This window comes from Antechinus flavipes, chromosome 1 (genome assembly GCF_016432865.1).
Source record: "Antechinus flavipes isolate AdamAnt ecotype Samford, QLD, Australia chromosome 1, AdamAnt_v2, whole genome shotgun sequence".
NCBI classification, from domain to species: Eukaryota; Metazoa; Chordata; class Mammalia; order Dasyuromorphia; family Dasyuridae; genus Antechinus; species Antechinus flavipes.
The window spans coordinates 62,469,254-62,490,804 of record NC_067398.1 but is presented as its reverse complement, the minus strand read 5'-3'; the positions used below and the strand labels follow the sequence as shown (position 1 = coordinate 62,490,804).

The window sequence follows — 21,551 nt, the reverse complement described above, 5'->3', positions numbered from 1 at the left end:
CTTGGATGATCACTGGACTTTGGATTTTTTTTAACTTATCACTCTTCCCCAAATAGATTTGCTAATGTGATAGATGCATTATTTAAGGCCGCAGTCATCCTCTTGGTACACATTCTGGATTGCTCCTTTTTCCAGTGTCCAAATTAATACATCCCTCAGATTTGCTACTAGAGACTTAAATTTATCACCTCTTTGCTGCTTCTAAAAAGTGTGGTCTATAAGCATTGGACTGTGACCCTTCCTGCTAAAACTTATTTTTAGATTTCTGTGCTTAGTAAAAGATCTAAATATCACAATGTCATGGTGACCTGGTATATCTTTACAGAGTAGTCTGTAAAGGCAGAGAAGCACATAACCTATAATCTAGCAATTGATATTGCCAGGAATGTCTAAGATAAGGACATTTTTTTTAACAGAATTAGTGAGGAGTACTGGATCTTAACATTTGTATTAGATTTTTAAATTGGTTCAAAAATAGAAATGCCTTGCTTTTTTATATTGAACTTGAACAGCTTTTAAAATAAACTGCTTTCTTAAAAGACCACTGAGATCAATTACTTTTGTAAGCTTTGTGGTTGTGCTTTTTTACCCTCTCTGCAGATATCTGAAGCGATTTAAAGTGATGAAACCCAAGGTTCTGCGCAGCTGGTGTCGGCAGATCCTGAAAGGCCTACTTTTTTTGCACACAAGGACTCCACCAATTATTCACAGAGACTTAAAATGTGACAATATTTTTATCACTGGACCAACTGGATCTGTGAAAATAGGAGACCTGGGTCTAGCAACCCTGAAGAGAGCCTCATTTGCCAAAAGTGTAATAGGTAAACTCATTTTTTCTCCTTGGTGAATTTGGGGCCTTTGAGATGTGGAACAAGTATGGTGTAACGTGATTTCTAAGCTAAACTTTTTTATTCAAGTATAATTGTATTTTTTCAGCTCCTATTATTTGGAAATTACTTGTTTACTGGGTTTATGAACCTGAATTCCTTCTTTGAGTGTGTAATTTTAATCTGTTTTTCTTGATCTGTTTATTCTTCCTTCCTTTCATTTTATGGAAGTTGGTACACAATCTATTTGTGTCTCTATCCCAGTTTCTCTTTAATCTCTCTCTGACCCCCTCATTTCTTTCTTATTCCTTCATTCCCTCCATTTTCTCCCCCCTGCCCCTTTGCTATGTGTGTCTCCATCTGTTCATATATGATAGGCTTAGAAGTGGAATGGTCTTCAATTCTGCTCTTGGATATTCAGAAATACTGATGCATTATTTTAGTGTTTCTATATACCTAGGTCTGATTTCTATCCAAGCAATGCTTAAGGAACAAACAGAAGGAAATTGGCCCTAAGATGCACAAAAAAAGTCTTTCTGGAGTTGGCTTAGTATGTTCACTAACCACAATTATAATTGCTGCTGCTTCTGTCAATCAATTTGAAATATTCAAACATTAGCCTCAGGATTTCAAGTTGAAGTAAAGAAATTAGAACTTAATCTTTTTTTTTTTTGTTATGAGATAACATTTATAAAGTGCTTAGCACAATGCCTAGCCCATAGGAGGCAGTATATAAATGATTATTTTTTATTATCCCCTTATTGTTAGGAATAATCAATAACTTAGATATTGCCCAGAGTTCATCTCATGTGACCAAGTAGACAATCCTATGGTTATGGGAAGATTTTTGCATGCAATATACGTATATTGAATATATCATCCATATCACAAAATATTTTAAATGTTCTTCTATGTGAAGAAATACTACTATGCATCTTCAAGAAATAGTAAACTGAGCCAGACATAAAGTATGAAGTGGAAATCAGGACTAAAGTCATTGAGAAGATGAAATTTCTTTATATAACAAGTTCTTTCTGATCAAAGTGCCATGATGGGAACCAGAAGTACTACACTTTTTTTTGTCTTTGAATATAGTTGCCTTGTCAATCAGGTAGACAGTTGACAGAATAACCAAAATTTCACCTTTGTTATTTTACTCTTAAAACTCTTAATTGAGTTAATTAAGAAATGTAGGTATTATGGATTTCGTGGTGGTGGTTGTTCAGTTGTTTCAGCCATGTCTGAGTCTTTGTGACTCCATTTGAGATTTTCTTGGCAAAGATACTGGAGTAATTTGCCATTTCGTTCTTCACATCAGAAAATGGGGCAAATGGGGTTAAGTGACTTCCCAGGCTCACACAGCTCATGAGCATTTAAGGTCAAATTTGAATGTAGGAAAATGAGTCTGATTCCAAGTCTGATACTCTATGCACTGTATCACCTAGTTGCTTTTCTTAATTTGGCAAATAGTATTTTATAGCAAACCTTAGAATTCTATAGTAGAGGCTGATCAATATCTGGGCCTGTGAAATTTCAGATAATCAAGAAAAGAAATGTTTTCTACAAATGAGCCCCAATTAGTGAAAGTCTTTCTATAGTGACTGATAATAAACAGTGAAAGACAATTTTCTTTCTCTAAATTGGCATTTTACTGACCCTTCTTTAGAGTATGTTTATTGATAATGTAAGCTGATCTTTAATAAAGTGTTCATATAGTTCAAGGAGTGGGAGAAATTGGCTTTAAATAGGGCTAATGCTATCAATGCTTGCCTAGTGAGCTTTTCTGTTTTTATCAGCTTCTCTAATGATGTCTGCTCTAAATCAGGAGAGTGTCTTGGAATGTTCAAAAGACTTTGAGGGGGGAGTTATGTAGATTCAGTCACAAAGTGGTACAGGTCATAATCTCTGAAATAACTGATTTGGTGAATTTACTGAATGTAGGCTGGGTAACATCCACAGAACTGGATGAACTACAAAACCATCGAGGAAAGAGAAATTAGGTTCTTTTTGTTCTTTTTCGGTTGATTTGCTTTTCTCTTTTTTGCTCTTTTCATTTTCTGCCTATCATATCTCATTAGTATAATAAAACCCTGTTATGAGGAGCTTTGTTAGGAAACTTGATTTTTGCTTCCTGTAATATCATATCTTTCTCATGTGTAGTGTTGTATGTATCTCATGCTGTTTTAAAAAAATTACAGTGTGGATGATATCCTAAGTTGATTGAGAGAACATTTTTTTTGGCGTGGGGTCCTATTGTAGTCTCCTACTCTAATAAACAAAACAGCTTCATTTCTGACTCATTTCTTTAGAGCTCAGTTAATTGACTGTAGTATAAGAGCCTGTTTCTCCTGTTGTGTGACACCTATAGTCTACATGCTGATTTTTCTGTCATCTTCCTAACTGAAATCAAACCAATTTTCTTTTTAAAATTTTTTATCAGCATTTATTTTTTCTCCCTCCTATTTTACCATCCCATTTAACAATGAAAAAATAAAAGATTCTCTAAGTAATACAGCAAAATAATTTCCCATGGTGTCTACATCCAAAATGTGTATATCATTCTTCATTTGAAGTTTATCCTCCTCTTTCTGGCACTAGGTGGATAACATATTTCATTTTTGGTCCACTGCATTTATAAATATATATTTTTTTGAGTTGCTATCTACAGACAGGTGCTAGTTGTTGAACCCCTTATTTCCCTGATCTGCTTTTGAATTATCTCAACTTTTTATAGATCTTGGGAGTAATAAATACAGCCTTTATTGAACAGAATCATGAGATAGCAATAAAGATTCTTCAGCTGTTTGTATTCCCCATGCCAGGTACTTTATTCATGCTCTTTCTACTGTGCCATTTCAAAAATTAAAGTTAAAGTTCATGTCCTTGAAGGGTAAAGATGAGTTGAGTTTATAGATGGGAAAAAGCTTCTGAAGTTGAGCACTTCAAGGATCTTTTGTCTTTTCCACAACAAATACTGAATTGTGTATAGTGTTTAAGGAAGTAAAACAAAGACTTTTTCCTCTTTCAAACCCCAAACTGCCGGTTAATTCTAAGGAGAAGATATAATTAACTTTGACAATTTTTACACCAATATGGAATATCACTTTCATGAGTTTCTCTCTGTAATATCATATGGGCAAGGAGAAACTATGAATTGTTAAATATTGCAGTTTATGGAGCTCTAAATTGATTGAGAGAACTGTTTTTTTGTTTTGTTTTGTTTTGTTTTTTTAAAGATCAAGTTTACTTTCAAAAGTTTGCAGTTTGTTTGTGCTCTCTGGGCTTGCCTTTGTCCTTTTAGGATGAAAGCAGTTCACCCTCTGCTCTGTTCAGGTGGTAAAATTCAAAATGCAATCACAGTGGAAATGACAGGAAGTAAGCCTTGGATCACATGGTCTTCCTCTCACCACTAGCCTGTTCCTAAGGGCACATTTCTTTCTTCAACTTTGTCAGCCATTGAAATACTGCGTGCATGTCCACTGTGTCCGTTTAGCACTGGCCAAGGGTCCAATACCACTTTTAGAGAGAATATGTATCTATTTCATTGTCTCTCTGTGTGTGTATATTTGCCAGATATTTCATCTTAATTTCCTATGAAGAAACTCTCTTGCAGCGAAGAATCTGAGAACTGTATGGTGACATTGTTACCATATTAATTGACTTGGCTTGTATGGGACTTGAAGGTGTGTTGTCCAGACTCCCTGGCCAGTTTCTGTTCACTTATACTAAATGAAATGGCACAATGGAACACTAGGGGTCTGTGAATGGTATTTTTTGATATTTTCAATACAGTACCTTGTATTGTATTTCATACAGGATTTTGTTTCCTTTATAATCCTTAGGAATTTATTTTATCTCTATAAAAACATCTTGCTAAGAAAGGGTCAGCAAGAACCCCCTCCACACACAATGAACAATAAATGTGTCATTATTTTGTAGCTGTGACTCATGTAAGACCTAAATGAAAATTTCAATTTTAATATTCTTTTATTAAATGTTCATTAAGTACCTACTCTGTGCAGATTACATACTAAGGTGTAGGTGTGATAAAAAGTTTAGAAAGTAGTCTCCCATCTTTTTTGGAGGGTTGAGCATTTCAGTGATCTTTCCTACTTCCTTCACCATCTTCAATTTTTCTTAAGCCAATGAAATTTTCAAAATTCATGCTTCACGATTACTCTGATGCCATTACCTCCCCCTTCTCCTGGATCCTCTCTTTCCTCACCTCTACTGACCCTGCTCTTTCCAGTTCTCCTACCTATCTGACTATCCCTTCCCATCCTCATTTACTAGATTTCTCCTCATAAATGAGGTTATTCCACAATATCCTATACTAAGTTCTCTTTCCTCTTTTTTTAGAGATCTCATCAATACCATTGTCAGCTCATTGAATTGTCATCTATATAGACATGATTCCCAAATCCATATATCCAACCATCATCTCTCCAATAAGATCTAGACCACCATCACCAACTTTCTGGTCATACAGTTCTTCCTGCATTTCCCATAAGTATTTCCAGCTTTTAATATGTTCCAAAGAGATTGCATTTAATGGGGAAACTTCCTTAAAATGTTCCATCCTCTAACCTTCTCTTTATTTGCTAAGAGTATCACCATTTCTGCCATTAACCTGGAACCCTCCTAAACTTTTTACTGTCCTTCTCCAATTCCAATCAGATTCCAAGGCATATCAATTCTACTTTTACATCTCTCCATCTATCCCTTTGCTTGGTGACCACATATGATTTTTCATATGATTGACTCCTTTTCTAGACTATTGGAATGGACCCCTAAACAATGGATAGAGTGCTGGACCTTGAGTAAGAAAGATTCATCTTGAGTTCAAATCTGACTTCAGTTATTTAACAAGCTTTTTTATTCTGGGCAAGTCACTTAACCCTATTTGTCTCAGTTTCCTCATCTATAAAATGATCTGGAAAAGGAAATGGCCAACCACTCCCATATCTTTGCTGAGAAAACCCCCAGTGAGATCACACAGAGTCAAACAATGAATGAAATACTGAACAAGCTAACTGGTCTCCCTACAGTTACTATTCTGCTCAATCCAATTTTTGCACAAATACTCAAATATTCCTAATGTGCAAGTCTGGCTGTAACTCCCTTATTTTCAGTGGTTCCCTGTTGTTTTTGGGATAAAATATAAATACTTCTGTGTATGACTGAAAGTCTTTTATGTTTTGATTCTGGCTTCTGTTTTAGATTTTCACAATGCTTACCTTTGCATATCCTATAGTCATGATAGCCACACAGGCCAAATTCTTCCTGAATTTAGCATTCTCTCTATGCCCTGTACAGACTTGTGTCTAGAATATATTCTCCTTCAGCCCTACCTTTCTATTAGTAATTTTCCTTAAAGTTCAGCTCAGAGGTCATCTTGTATATAAGCATTTTTCCAATCATAGCAGTTGTTAATATTCTCCCTTCTAAAGTTACTTTAAATTTACTCACTTTTATGCATATTGTATCATCTAGGAAGTAGTAAGCACTTTAAAGGGTAGCGAATATTTTGGTTTTGTATTTACAGCATTGAGCACATGACTTACACATAATAGACCCTTCACAAATCCTTGTTGAATGCTTACCAGGAGTGGATAAGCCACTCACAGTAAATAATCGTTTATATTATAAGTGTATCATAGTGGCAAAACAAGATGTCAGTCTAGATAATGTGTGTGTTTTTGGTTTTTTAAGGAATAAATATGATTGATTTTGGTTATTTGGATCCATTCAGTATAGTTGCCATTTCTCCCAATCCTAGTGTTAAGATTCTAAACATAAGCTGTTCAGTAATTTATAATTTCAGTTTGTAAAAAGAAACCTTGTCATCCTTCATTTTTATTCTATTTATTAAATAAGATGCCATCAAGGTATTTGAAAAGCCAATTCAATTTAGATGTCATATTAGGAAGCTAATCATAGTAAAATGTAGTTTCTTTTAATGACTAGTGCCCTTGTCATAAAACAATTACTACAGAACCTTTCTGTTTCCCTTGACACTGTTCCTCAGATCTCTAGCTCTGCTCCAGAGCCAATATGTTTACTTATTTCTTAGAGCAGTAACATGAGCTCTCATTACAGCAATCTCCTATTAAGATTGATAAATGCATTTTACAAGGATAATGGAGTTACTAGGATAGTTAGAATCAAAACATCCAAGCTAATAAATGTCTACGTTGCTTATCTTTTTTATCTTATTGAATGCATTTCCCTGAGATTTTTTAAAAACAGTAAGTCATATCTGTACTTCTGCTATTTAAAAATGGGTGAAAAAGGGTCATTTTGATGAAATTATGAGGTCATTTTGGGAATGAAAAACATCCTGAGAGTTTTCTTTAACCTCTTCTGCTTTAGGATTCTTCTGGCAACTTTTAATGCTAGCTTCTGTAGCTTAGATAATGATGACAGTATCTGTTTTGTTAGCCTCCCAGTGTTGTTTAAAAGATGAAATAAAAAACACTTGAAAGTGTTAACAAAAATAAATTTCTTTTGTATTTTCTTTAATTCCTTAAATATTTCCATATAAATGCAGCAATCACAAAATTGTTAATTATATTTTTGTTATTTCTGAGTTACCCTTGTCTAGTATGTTTCCTTAATCTGTCTTTCTATTCTTTAACCAATACCAGATTACTGCTGCATTATAATATAGTTTGAAATCTGGAAGTTCTCACTCTATTCCTTCTTTTCAGCATTTCCTTTGATATTCCAGGAAATATCTTTCTAAATGAATTTTGTTATTTTATCAATGAATTTAAAATATCCCCTTGATAATTTGATTGGTATAGCATAGTATATTTTGAATGTTTTCTTTTGCTTTGTCTGATAATGTAGCTGCCACTCCTGCTTTTTAAAATTTACTTGATGCATAGTAAATATTTTCCATCATTTTAGTTTTATTTTGTGAATGTCTTTGGTTTCAATGTTTAAAAAATAGTTATTGTTTTTTCATCCCTTCTTACCTTCTTAGGCTTTTCATAATTTCTGTATTTGAAAATCAAATTTTTTGTTCAGCTCTGGCCTTTTCATAAAAAATAATTGAAAATCCCTTGATTCATTGAATGTCCATCTTTTCCCCTGGAAGATAATGCTTAGTTTTTCTGGGTAATTGATTCTTGATTGAAGTCCAAGCTCCTTTGCCTAATATTTGATGTTGTTCAGGCTTTTTTTTTAATTGTGGTTTTCAGACAGTCAAATAATTCTTAGATTGTCTATTTTGGATTTATTTTCCATGTCAGTTGTTTTTCTAATGTGTATTTTACATTTTCTATTTCTCTCTCTCTTCCCTCCTTCCTTCCTTCTCTTTCCTCCTTCCTTTCTTCTCTTCCTCCCCTCCTTTTCCTATCTTCCTTTCTTCCTCCCTTCCTCCCCTCCCTTTCCCTCTCTTCCCTTCCTCTCTTCCTTCCTTTTTTCCTTCCCTTTCTTCTTTCCTTCTTTCCTTTCTACCTTTCTTCCTTCCTTCCTTCCTTCATTCTGATTTTTGATGTCACACTAGGTCATTCACTTCCATTTGTCCAGTTCTAATTTTTAGTGAATTATTTTCTTCATTTAGTTTTTTTACCTTCTTTTGCATTTAGCCAATTGTACCTTTAAAGGACTTATGTTCATTGGATTTTTTTTCCATTTCTCCAAATCTATTTTTTAAGGAATTTTCTCTTTTTTCCTTTTGCTAAATCTATTTTTAAAGAAGTGGCTTTCTTCAGCATATTTTTTTAAAATTTCATCAAATGTTTTAAATTGTTTTCTTGAGTTAATTTCTGTGTTTCCTTTCCCAAATTCTCCTGCAAAGCTCTCTTTCTTTTTCTCATTGTTTTTCTAACTTTATTTTAAGATCCTTTTTAAATTAATGACCAATTCATATTTCCCTTTGAAACTTCATCTGGAGGTATTTTGCCTTTAGTGTTGTCAGGAGTTCTGTTCTTCCCTGTCTTCATAATAGCTATCTATGGTGAGAGCTCTTTTTACATTTTTGCTCATTTTTAAAGGTTGAGATCTGTTTCTAGGGAACAGGGGAGACTGTCCCAATCTTCCTGTACAACGTAATAGCCAAGGCTAGTGCTGTAGATTTTCCTGCTGCGCTGGGTGGACCTGGCCAAATCCCATCTGTTATCCTGGGATTCAGGGGCTATTTGCTTTCTGTAATTGGGCTAGACATCTCACAGCTGGTGTGTTGATCCACTGGCTTTCTGAACTAGGATAAGTAGCCATTGCTGCTGTATTTTGTTTAAGAGCCTCACACTAAATCCCCTGCATAGTGCCTTTTCACCCTGGCTTTCTGTGCCACATCTGCATCTGTGCTGGGCCATGTCCCTCTACCCTCCTCCCCCTCCCAGCCCAATGGAAACAGACCTTTTCTGAAGTCCTTCCAAGATATGTTCTTGCTGGAAATTTGTTACATTCAAAATATTTGTAGGCTTTGTCGCTCTAAAATCTGTCCAGGATTGATCTAGTGTTGATTCTAAGGGAAGCCCGGAAGAGCTCAGGCAAAGTCTTGTCTACTCTCTGCCATCTTGCAAATGTCTTTGTTTTTAAAATATATTTCTTATAAGCAGCAGGCTGTATTATTTTTTTCCCACTCTGTCATTCTTTTTTGTTTTATTAGATTGCTTAATCTATTCACATTTTTAAATTAATAGCTTTTTATTTTTCAAAATACATGCAAAGATAGTTTCCAACATTCACCCCTCACATCCCTCTCTATTTGCCCTCTCCCCCAGACAGTGAACTATTCAATATAGGCTAAATTTATTTATTTATTTATTTCTGAGTATATCTCAGTATCCTTCATGCTGCACAAGAAAAATCAGATCAAAAAAAAAAAAAGAAAAGAAAATGAGGGGTGAAAAAAAACAAGCAAGCAGACAACAAAACAAGTAAAAATAAATATGTCGTGATCCCCATTCAATCCTGTAGATTTTTCTCCAGGTGCAGATAGCTCTCCATCACAAGTCCACTGAAACTGACCTGAATCACTTCATTGTTGAAAACAGCCATGTTTGTCACAGTTGATCATCAATAATCCTATAGCTATACACAGTGTTATCTTGGTTTCTCTTCACTTCACTTAGCATCACTTCATGTAAATCTCTTCAGGCCTTTCTGAAACTATCCTGTTAATCATTTGTTACAGAAAAATAATATTCTATTACATTCACATACCCTAACTTGTTCTGCCATTCCACAACTGATAATCCAATCACATTTAAAGTTATAGTACTTAAGCTTATATTTCCCTCCCTAAAATTTTTTGACTTTTCATGAGTTATCATCCCTCTCATCTGCTGCACAGTATTTATTATGTTTCCTTACTTTATTTCAGCCTTTTTTAAAAAAGTGGTTGGCATAGCATTAAAAGCGTAAATTAATTTTTGCGGTATTGTTATTTTTTTATATTGACATGGCCGACCATGAACACTGGATATTCCTTCAGTTAAATTCTTACAGGTGAAAGTAGCAAATGTTTTAAAAGTTGATGAGCAATTTAATTTATATAGCAAATCAGTTAGGGTTTTTTTGTTTTGTTTTGTTTTGTTTTGTTTGTTTTTTTGAATACCAGAAATTCTGAGATAAGCATTGAATAAAAAGAGAGTAGCCTAAGAAATGGCTGACATGGAGTTTCCATGCTAGTTCAGGAGATAAAGTAATTTTTAAAACTAGGGAATAAGGCAGTACTGTCTTTGATACTTAATTGCTTATGTATGTTTATAATATTTACAAATATTATATAAACATTATATAAACAAATGTATAAACATTTACAAATGTTGCAAAAAGTCTTTGGTCAATAACTTGCTGTAATGTGGGGCTGACTCTGGGTTCTCAAAAATTATGCTGATGGCTAGAGACATTGTGACTTCCCCAAGATCACAAACTGGTTCTTAAATCAGCCAGTAGAACTTGAGTCTTACTTTGGATTATGTTATAGAGAATGCAAAATTGGAGTCATATTTAAAGTTATGTAGATGATTGGATGGAATAGAAAAATACTAAAGGTGCAAGGTGGTCTGCTTAAAAGTCTGGCCTTTGTTACTACCTCTCTGACCTCGGGCACGTTTCTTTCTAAGGATCTCACTTTCTTCATCTGTATGATTAGGTAGAGAATGGGGAGAGCAAAGTTTAAATTGCATTATACAGAAATCCCTTAGGGTTTTGATTTTTTTTAAAAAAAAATGTTGGACCTGGGGATTTTCAAATGATGTTTGCCAAAATAAACTACTTGATCTATCCAGCCTTAATGGGATTGAGAAACATGTTTCTACTATAAGAAAGTAGTTCCAAGGAATGTGGATGTGCTTTCTGGGTCCTGAATATACTATCCCTTAATAGTGTCATGTAATTGGCATTCAAAGTTATATACTTTGATGAAACAGGTTTTTATAAGGTAGTTTATGTCATAAGACTTTGTACAACTTGTCTGTGCTTACGAAGCAAAAATCATTGGGAGCAATTGCATATTTTTCATTTGACACAGTGCTGTCTTGTAATGGAAAAATCCCTGGGTTTGGAGACAGAGGATCTGGCTTAGTCCCCACCTTGGCTGCTTCATAACTGTGAGACCTCAGGCTAGTAACTTCCCCTCTTGGCACCTCATCTGCCTAATCTATTATATAGCTGCAGTAAACTTTGCACTCATTACTTCATAGGAATATTGGGACTCCAGTGGGAGGGAGCTTGTAAAGCACCCTGAAAACCAAGGCGTGCCATAGAAAACACATAAATGATCACTTTTGTTTTGGATGTTTTCATTAGTAGAAAGGTTGAATCCATTCATCAGTAATGAGCTCTTAACTTTTTTAAATGAACATAGTTCTCCCCCATAGAGGTGCTAGTCACTGGGGCAAAAGGATATTCTGAGAAGCTACACCAGCTATTATAGGTTGCCAAGGGATCACTTTGTAAATGGTTATTTCAGACACCAGTGGCACCCAAGTGACCTAAAAGTGTTGATACAGAGGCGCTTGTTTACTCCCTGAGAGCAGCTTGTACATGGTAGAATCTGCTGCCTCATGCCCACTTTTGTTTCTGAAGATGAGATAGAATGACAACACAGCTTGAAACCATATAATAAATGTTTGAATGTATGCTCATCATTCTTTTCCCACTGGATCTATTCATGAAGCAGAACTGTTTATAGCATTTGGGAATTTTGGCCGTCAATTTGTTATGTACTCAAAAAAGCACTGACTGGCATAGTTTAGGAATATGAGGAAGCAGGAAGAAGTGGAAAAGTATGGTGCTTCCTTGAGTGGAAGTTTTCAGGCAAAGGCTTGATGATGTTGGCTGTTTTGATAGACCAGATTCTTGTTTCAGTCCTGGTTGAACTAGCCTCTGAAGTCTATTCCACCTTTAAATTTTGTGTGCCTGCTTTTGAGAGCTCTTCAGTAATTCTTTGAAGGGTAGTTCTTTGTGAAAGGATCATAGTGCCAAACAATCTGGGCAGATCGCTGAAAATATAGGAATAAACCAGTAAGGTGAACTATATCAGAGACAAGTTATGTCAGAGTCATGAAATCTATGTTGCAAGGGGTTTGGGGGCCATTTGGGCCAACCTTGATTTAACCAAACATCCCATACAGTATAAAATTTAAGTATGTGATGATTTAAGTTGGTGATTTGCCACATGAAAGAGAGATTGGGTTTTTACACAAATTTCTTAAATTCTTTCTACTTGTGACCCTTTTCTTGCCGGAGAAATGTTTACATGACCCTGGGTATAAAGGTATACAAATCAAACATTTACTGAGTAAGAAATCAAAATTTTGTGATCCCCACATTCAGTTATGAGACCCACATGGAATCATGAATCACAGTTTAAGATGCTGGGCCATATACAACATGTGACAAATGGTAATCCAGTCTTTGCCTGAAAAATTCTAGTGAGCATGAAGTCACTAACTTTACAGACAGCCCAACCCCCGAATGGATATCCATCAATCAATCAATCGTTCAACAAGTAATTAGAACTTTCCCTCTACTAGCCATCCATGCTAGGTATTGGGAATCCATGGACAAAGAATGAAACAATCCCTACTTACCAATCAGCTTATATTTTACTGAGGATAGATACATCTATATAAAATATAAACACAATATAAATAATATTAGTAATAATAAAATCGTATATGTATATATAATATAAATACAAGGTATTTGGGAGGAAGGGCACTAGCATTTTGAAGGTTAGGAACAACTTCATGCAGGAGGTATGTCTTAAAGGAAGGTCTCTAAATCTGCCTCTATAAAACTTCCATATATTCCTGTCACTTTTTGTCTTCTGGGGCCAGGGAAGTTTAATCCCTCTTTCATGTGACAAATCACCAGCTATTTTAATATAGATATTCTGTCTCTCACTCTTGCCCCTTATGCTAAATGTTATATTCTTCAGGCTAAACATTCCTGGTTCTTTCAACTAACTCTATATTGTATTTTCACCCTCCTGAGCATACTCTTTGGTTATTTAAAGCTAATCAACATCCTTTCTAAAATATGTGAATTATCCAGACATGCTTTGACCAAAATGGGGTACGGTGAGACAAGCCCTAGCCCTAGGCTTGATGTCTCCTACAGTTAGTTTCAAAAACTCAATTTTACAAATCCATTTAAATCAATTTCATGAGATGACTTGGCTAATCAACAGCCCTTGTACAATAAATATGTCAGTTTTTGTGGATTTGAATATCAATATAATTTAACAGTGCAACCTGGCATTCAAAAGAACCAATGGGATCATAGGCTTTATTAAAAGAAGTATGTTTCGCCGCTGAAGTAAGTAGTAGTTCCACTGTCATTATTCAAATCAAAATACATCTAGAGTATTTTTGTTCCATACTTTGTGTATGTGTGTGTGAGGCAGGGTTAAGTGACTTGCCCAGACTCACACAGCTAATAAGTATCAAGTATCTGAGATTTGAACTCAGGTCCCTTCTGACTGTGGCCCTCTATCTACTGCATCACCTACCTGTCCCTGTTTTCCATACCTTTGAGAACATTATTTTGTTTCAGTAAATAAAAATCTATTTTCTTTCTGTTCCTCGTTGAAAAACAAAATGAAACCTTTATAATAAAAATACAAAGCCTGGCAAATAAAAAAAATATATTTTCATTGACCACATACAAATTATGTATGCACAGTAAAAGTCCGTCACCTCCCTTTCAGGTAATGGGTAATATGAATCCTCTGAAAACTTGAGGCCATTGTGTTGATCAGAGTTCTAGAGTCTTTTGTGAATTTTCTAATATCAATTCTTGTAGTTCTGCTTACTACATTCTGTATCAGTTGATTCTGATCTAAACAGATTTCTTTGAAGTCATCCTTCTCGTTTCTTAAAACACAATAGTATTTAATTACATTCATACGCAATAATGTGTTTAGTTCTTCCCTAATTGACCTCAAAAGTCATGAGATATATAACCTGTGTTTGACCAAGAATCTTCCACACAAATACAACTTTTGTGAATGAGGATTGTTTCCATTTACTTTTTCATTCTTGGGACTAAATAGTAACATTCTCTCCACTGTCTGCTATGTCTGAACAGAGCCAGCCCTGCTAGTGACTAAGAAATTACTGTTTGAAATCTTGAGAAGCTGTTTAAAGCATGGGAGTAGCCTTCCATGTTGTACAAAATGATGTAGGCACTTGGTGAAAGCTAATTGAATAAATTGAAATTGAAAGTTAAAATAAATAGCCTTTGTTGATTTCCATTTACTGCTGCCTTTATTATCAATTCATAGAATTGCCAGTCAAAATAAAATCATTACAGGCCTGGAGCAGACAGATGAACTGTAAATAAATATTTTTAAGTAATTTTTTAAAAAATTAAAGTTCTTTGGCCAAGGATTTTTTTGAGCTTCAGGAAAATAAACGTTTTCTTTTTTTTTCTTTTCAACTGCTAAAACTTATGGCTTTATTGAATTTAATTAGTATTTTTCTTAATTGATGCTACTCATCAAATCTTTTCACCCCTGCACTATTAATCATAGATCCAGAGAAGCTTAGAATTATATGTGACCACAGAGCTCAGGTTGTCCAAAACCTCCTTATTATGGATATTGAGAAACTGAGGCCCTGAGATGATAAAGATCACAAAGTGAATTGATAACAGGGCAATTTCCTAACTCCCAGGTGCTTCTAGATACTTTCAACTCTCATCTGATTTATCTTAAATTCTCCTTTGTAGCCCTTCCTCTTTGGAGGATAAAAATCTCTTTACAGGTTCATATTTCCCTTTTGATGGCTTCCTACTTAGGTAGCTGAAAGTGTTGACCTCTAGTTGGAGAAGAAACTGAGTTCACAAAAGGCAGTAGCTGAATTGATTTTGTTCTCCTGCCAATATTGTGCCATCATCAAGACTGAGACATACTGTATCCCAAAGGGGTCATAAAAGAGGAGAAAGGACCCACATGTGCAAAAATGTTTGTGGTACTTTTTTTTTATGGTGAAAGGAATTGAAAATTGAGTGGATGCCCATTAGTTGGGAATGGCTGAATAAGTTATTTTATATGAATGTAATGGAATGTTATTGTTCTAAGAGAAATGATGAGCAGGCTGATTTCAGAAAAGCCTGGAAAGATTGCCATGAACTGATGCTGAGTGAAGTGAGCAAAACCGGGGAAACTTGTGCACAGTAACAGCAATGTTAAGTAGCAGTGATCAACTATGATAGACTTAGCTCATCTCAGCAATCCTTGGAATAGAAAATATCATTGCCATGAAAACTAGGGAGCCTGAATATGGATTGGAGCATACTATTTTCACCTTTTTTGTCATTGTTTGATTGCTTTTTTTCCTCCTCATGATTTTCCCTTTTATTCTGATTTCTCTCTCACAACATGACTATTATGAATATGTTTAAAATACACATATGACCTCTGCTATATTGTTTAGTGTCTTGGCGAGGAGGTAAGGGATAGAGGGAAAAAATTATAACTTAAAATCTTTTAAATATGAATGTTGAAAATTATCTTTACATGTAACTGGAAAAATATTTTTAGCAATTGAAATTTAAAAAAAAAAAAAAACTGAGACACAGACTTGTTTCCAGACTTGTTTGCTGATCTCAGTGTACAGAGACACTTGAAAGGGGTTAAATGGCCGTTTAATTCAGAGTAGATGCTTCAAAGCCTGCATAGTAGGGCTCCAGAGTCATATTAGGTTACTTTCTGGGTCATTTTCCTATGTGTAATTTTTTTCTATGGATTTAGTTTCATGTGCCAAACTAGAATACCTTGTTAAGTAGTCAAATGACAGGCCTAGGGGATAAAAAGACAAATTAAATTTGTTTTAAGCTCAGTGCTCCTTTTAGAATCATTGCACCATGGGATGTTTAGATCTGGAAAAGAATGTGAGAGATCATTGGACCCAAGCTCTAAATTTGATCTTGTGAATCAAGTTGTATCCCCGGCTTTCCAAATATGAGTGGAGTTTAATAATAAAATTTCTATTCCAGCAATATTTCCCTTTCTGAATTTTTTTTAGAATGTGAAATTATTCTATTACTTGAGTGAATAAATTCAAACATAAGCACTTTGGGTTTTTCTGTGGAAAAGAGTGAATAAGATGGGAGGAGAAAGCAAAAATGGGTTTTAATTTTATTACCTTTACTTCCAAATGCTTCTGAATTTTCTTTCTTTCCATTGAGTACACTACCCTCCTTCAGACATTTTAAATTCTTAATATTTTTGTTGTTTTTGATCTCTCAAAATTGAAACTGTTCTTTTCAAAGTTACCAAAAATCTCTATATTGCCAAATTTGATGACCTTTTCTTAATAGTTACCCTTCCTCATCTCTGTCCAGCATCTGAAGATGCTTACCACTGTCTCCTTCTGAATACATTTTTTTTCTCCCTTCTTTAGGCTATTCACAATATGGTTTTCCCTTAGATCTTCTCCTACCTGTTTTCTCTTCTTTCTCATTCTCCTTTATTGGATCCTTTTCTGCTTTTTGCATGCATGTCAAGGCTCTATTCTGGGTCTTCTTCTAAGTACTTAATATGGACTTGTTGACTATTTCTCTATGTGCTTTCTTAGTGATTTGGTCAGTACTAATGGGTTTAATTGTCATCTCTGTGCAATGAACTCCCAGTTCACTAAATCCAGCCCAAGTCTCTCCTGAGCTCCTCTACCACATCACAAATTTCCTATGGAAAATTTCAAATTTGGTGTCCTAATACATTTCTAGAAAAGAATGATCACACACACACCTTTCGCTGTCTTTAAACTAATTCTTTTTTTAAACTTTCATATTTTTTCTTCATTTTAGATCTTCATTCTAGTCACAGGTTCACAACATTGACATTATCCTTGATACCTTTTTCTCCCTCTCCACATTCAATTAACAACAATCAATAATTGACATTAACTATTTAATGATCAATAAGGATTAATCAATTCATCACTTAATATTTCCCTCAACAATTCACCTCTATCCACTTTTCTTTACCCACATAATTACTTCCCTGGTTGGAGTCCTTTCTAATAAACTTTTGATTGGTTGCCTCAGCTTCAGTCTTTCCATTCTCTATTTCTATGTTAAATGAAGATCTAATCATGTCACTTCCTTACTCAGTAACTCCAATGTCTTCTTAGTGCTTTTGGGATCAAATATCATTTCATCTTTATCACATCCTTGTTTAAATTCTTTTTTTTTTTAAATGAATGTCCTAATGTAAATAATTATTAGGATAACAATACATGTTATAAACATGATACTTTAGATTTTATAATGTGCTTCTATTTAATCCTCACAGCAACTCTGTGAGGTAGGCGCCATTATTAATGCATTTTTTCTTGCCTCAGGTTATACATTTATTTTGTGTCAGAGGGAAAATCTTAACTTGGGTCTTCCTGACTTCAAATCTAATACTCTTACTCAGAATGCAATCTATCTTGCCATTATACATATATTAGAGATAGAAAACATGTTCAGGTTTTTTACTTTTTCCTAATTAATGAGTCTGTGGATTCAAAAAAGTGTGGAAACTCTGGAGTATCTCTTAAATGTTTAATACTTGAAAATTCATATAGCAAGGATTATAATAATATAATACTGAATTGTTGGGACTTTCAGAAGAAATACATTATTTCTTCATCATGGCATCTTGTTCACTTATTAAGTAGGAATCCCTTGGTTCGTAAATTATTATAATTTGGTGATAATATTCAGCTTGTATTAATTTTTCATTCTTGAATTATATGTATAATTCTTATTTTTATAGTTTTGTAATATGTAGTTAGTCCAGTCCTGGATTCTTTTCAGCTATCTCAAGAAATTATAGTTCTCATTGCTCTGCAGTGCCTTTTTCCAAGCTAAGGGTAAATGCCTCTCCCAAGATAAACTCTGTAGAAGGAATCCTGGCTTAGTTATCAGTTAGCCTAGTAAGTCATTACTTAGTAATGGGTCTCTGAAGTCATTTGATTGCTCAGTTAACAAATATTTAAATGCTTCCTATGTGCCAAGTACTCTGTTTAGTGCTAGGAATACAAAGGAATGCCAAGAAACACATCAAATCAAAATAGTTACTGTCCTCAAGAAGCTTTCATTCTAAAGGCAAGACAACATATTAAAAACCCAGGCACATATGAGATATATGCTTAGAAGTTAATCTTAAAGGGGAAGGCACTAGCATTTGGTTCTTTCCAACTTTGAGATTTTCTGATTCTGTATTATATTTAAAACATTCTCTTGTTTTGTTCCCAAAATCCTGAGAGCTAAATATTTTGAAGTGTGCATAAGAAGGGCAGCCTTCCTTTTCTGATGTGAGGTTGGTATTTGGGTTAACTTTTGTGGTTTTCTTTTTATATGCTCAGGAACCCCAGAATTCATGGCCCCAGAGATGTATGAAGAACACTACGATGAATCTGTCGACGTCTATGCCTTTGGGATGTGTATGTTGGAAATGGCTACCTCAGAATACCCCTACTCAGAATGCCAGAATGCTGCCCAAATCTACCGGAAGGTCACTTGTGTAAGTCTGTTCCAAGATCCCACTCCCAGTTTTCTTTACAAAGGTTCTCTCCCCTTCCCTACTAGCCAGATAGTTGTGTGCATAACTATGCTATTAGAAATGTAAATATCATTCCTCCTTCTTTAAAAAACAAAACCTAATCCCAAGAAATTTTAACAGGGTTGGTACATCCTGTGGTGTAGTTTTTGGGACCCAGCTGATCTGAAAAGTGTTCGTTCATCTTTTTTTCTGATGCAAGTTTTTCCTCTAATTTGGAGATTTCAGCTGTTCAAACAAATTTGCTGGTTTCTGATTTTTAGCATGACACCAGGTATTACTACAACACTCACTTTAAGGACTGAAAATGTATTATAAATCAGTGGGTCAAATGTTAGTGTTATTTATTCTCACCCCTGTAACTTGCCCTTTTTTTTCCCAGCATCATCATTCAAATGAGTTTAAAAAAAAAAAAAAGAGCTAGGTGAGATTCCACATTTCAGATTTAAGCATTTATTTATCCTGAGGTTAAAGTACAATACCATAATCTAGCAGCAGCTCAAACAATTTTCTTCCACTTACTTTTGGGGTGAACTTCTTATAGAAAACATTTCATTTTGCAATCCTGGGGGAAGGTCTAATTAGCCCCAAATCTTGGAATTTTTAAGAAAGGAAAGCAAATTGTGCCACATTAGGCACAAAATACTGTTCTTCTGAATTCAGTACTTAATAGTGTCTTCTCTTTTCACAAGTTGTATTAGTATCAGTTGCTTTTATAAATCATGAGGAAGGATTTGTTCACTACAGTCTTATAGCCCACGCAAGACCTTCCATAATGACAGGATCAGAACTCAATACTTACTCCCTTCTTATTTTTGCTGATTTGAGGACTAGATCTTGAAAGAATGATTGACTTTCTAACTCCTTGTACATTGAGTTTTGCGAAGGAGTTAGACGTTACATTTGGAATATAAATCTATCTGTTCTGATACTATTCCTATAGATCTGGAAAACTATTTTCCAAGCTCTCTTTTTTAAAAAGAACTTTATTATTTTATTTTTCTATAATTACTTGTGAAAACAATTTTTTAATATTCATTTTTAAAAGTTTTGATTCTAAATTTACTTTTTCCTTTCCTTTTCTATTGAAAAGGGATTACCTTATTGAGAAGACAAGCAATTTGATATAGATTTTACATATGCAGTCATACAAAACATATTTCCATGTTAGTCATGTTATGAGAGAAAATACAGGCCAAAAATAAAATAAGAAAAAAAAGAAAAATAATGAATGTCAAAAAATAATGCTTTGATCTGCATTCAGACTCCATTAGTTCTTTTTCTGGAAATGGATTGCATTTTTCATCATAAGTCTTTCAGAACCATCTTACTCCCTTGTATTCCTGAGAATAGCTAAGTCATTTACAGTTGATCATAAAACAATATTGCCGGTACTGTGTATGATGTTCTCCTGGTTCTACTCATTGTACTTTGTATCAGTTCATGTAAATCTTTCCAGGTTTTTCTGAGAGCATTCTAGTCATCATTTCTTATAGTAAAATAGTATTTCTTCAGACTCATATGCCATAATATGTCCATCCATAGGCAACCTTTCAGTTTCAATTCTTTGCCACCACTAAAAGAACTGCTATAAATATTTTTCTATGCATGGATCCTTTTCCTTTTTCTTATTTTCTCTCTTTGAGATGGAGACCTTTGACCTAGAGTGCGATTTCTAGATTCTTTTTATTAGCTGAAATTCTATTCATCTTTTAAATTATAAATCAAATTATGCATTTTCCCAGATGCCTTCTTTGATTATTTAAAAAATAATATCTCCCATATTTGGAAATTACATAGTGGTTGGCTTGTAGCACTCATATAGTATTTATCCTGTCTTTTCCTATAGTTGTTTGTGCAGTAAACTTCCAAAGGGCAGGAATAATGATGGAGACTTCTTTGTACCGTCTAGGTGTATATATAGGAGAATATATCTGTGCCAATGGTGGAAGCCCCATCTCAATCTATGCCATGTAATGAGTGTATGTTGTTGGCCATGTTACCTAACTTCTTTCAAGCATCTATAAAATCTATGTACATTCTGGATATATCCCAGTACTGTTTCAAGAATCAAATTACATATATATACTGTAGAATGCTCTATAAATGAGATATGGTGGTATTATTTGTTGTAATAAATGCATGCCATTTACAAAATGACATAAAGTCTAGAGTATTGTGGTTTTTTGTTTGTTTGATGGACATTTCCACAGATGATATGGCAAGTGGTTAAAGACTTTGACCTTAAAAGTCAGGAAGTTCAAGTTCACATTTGTGAAAAATGTATGTCCAAGATGAACCTCATGAAACAACTTTCTGGATTCTGGGACACATGAAGGATTAATAAGTAATCAAAAGTTAAAGTATTGGGTTCATATGGTGTGCATGTCCCTGAAATTTGTAATAAAATGTTTAGAGAAACAGGCTCAAACTTCAAAGGTTTTTAAAGAGTCATCAAATTCAAACCAAATGTGCTAATCCCCTCTACAGCATCCCTGACAGGTGAGTATTCATCCTCTGCTTTATGTGGCATCAAATATCCCATTTTATAAGGTAGTTCATTCCACTTTAGGACAGCTATGATCAGAAATTCTTCATCATATTTCGCTGAAAGCTGCCTGCCTACTTAGCCATTGTAGTTCTAACGTCAGGAATCCCATAGAATGACAGCCTTTCAGATTTTAAAGACAGCTGTAATATCTCAT

The 21,551-nt window shown here is 34.4% G+C and overlaps 1 protein-coding gene across 1 annotated transcript in view; it reads left to right on the top strand.

The window, feature by feature from the left end:
• WNK2 (WNK lysine deficient protein kinase 2) overlaps positions 1 to 21,551 on the top strand; it is a 229,901-nt gene that overhangs the window by 95,741 nt on the left and 112,609 nt on the right. The window contains 2 exon segments of the mRNA XM_051983917.1: positions 601 to 821; positions 18,653 to 18,810. Coding sequence (XP_051839877.1) covers positions 601 to 821; positions 18,653 to 18,810 — 379 coding nt within the window.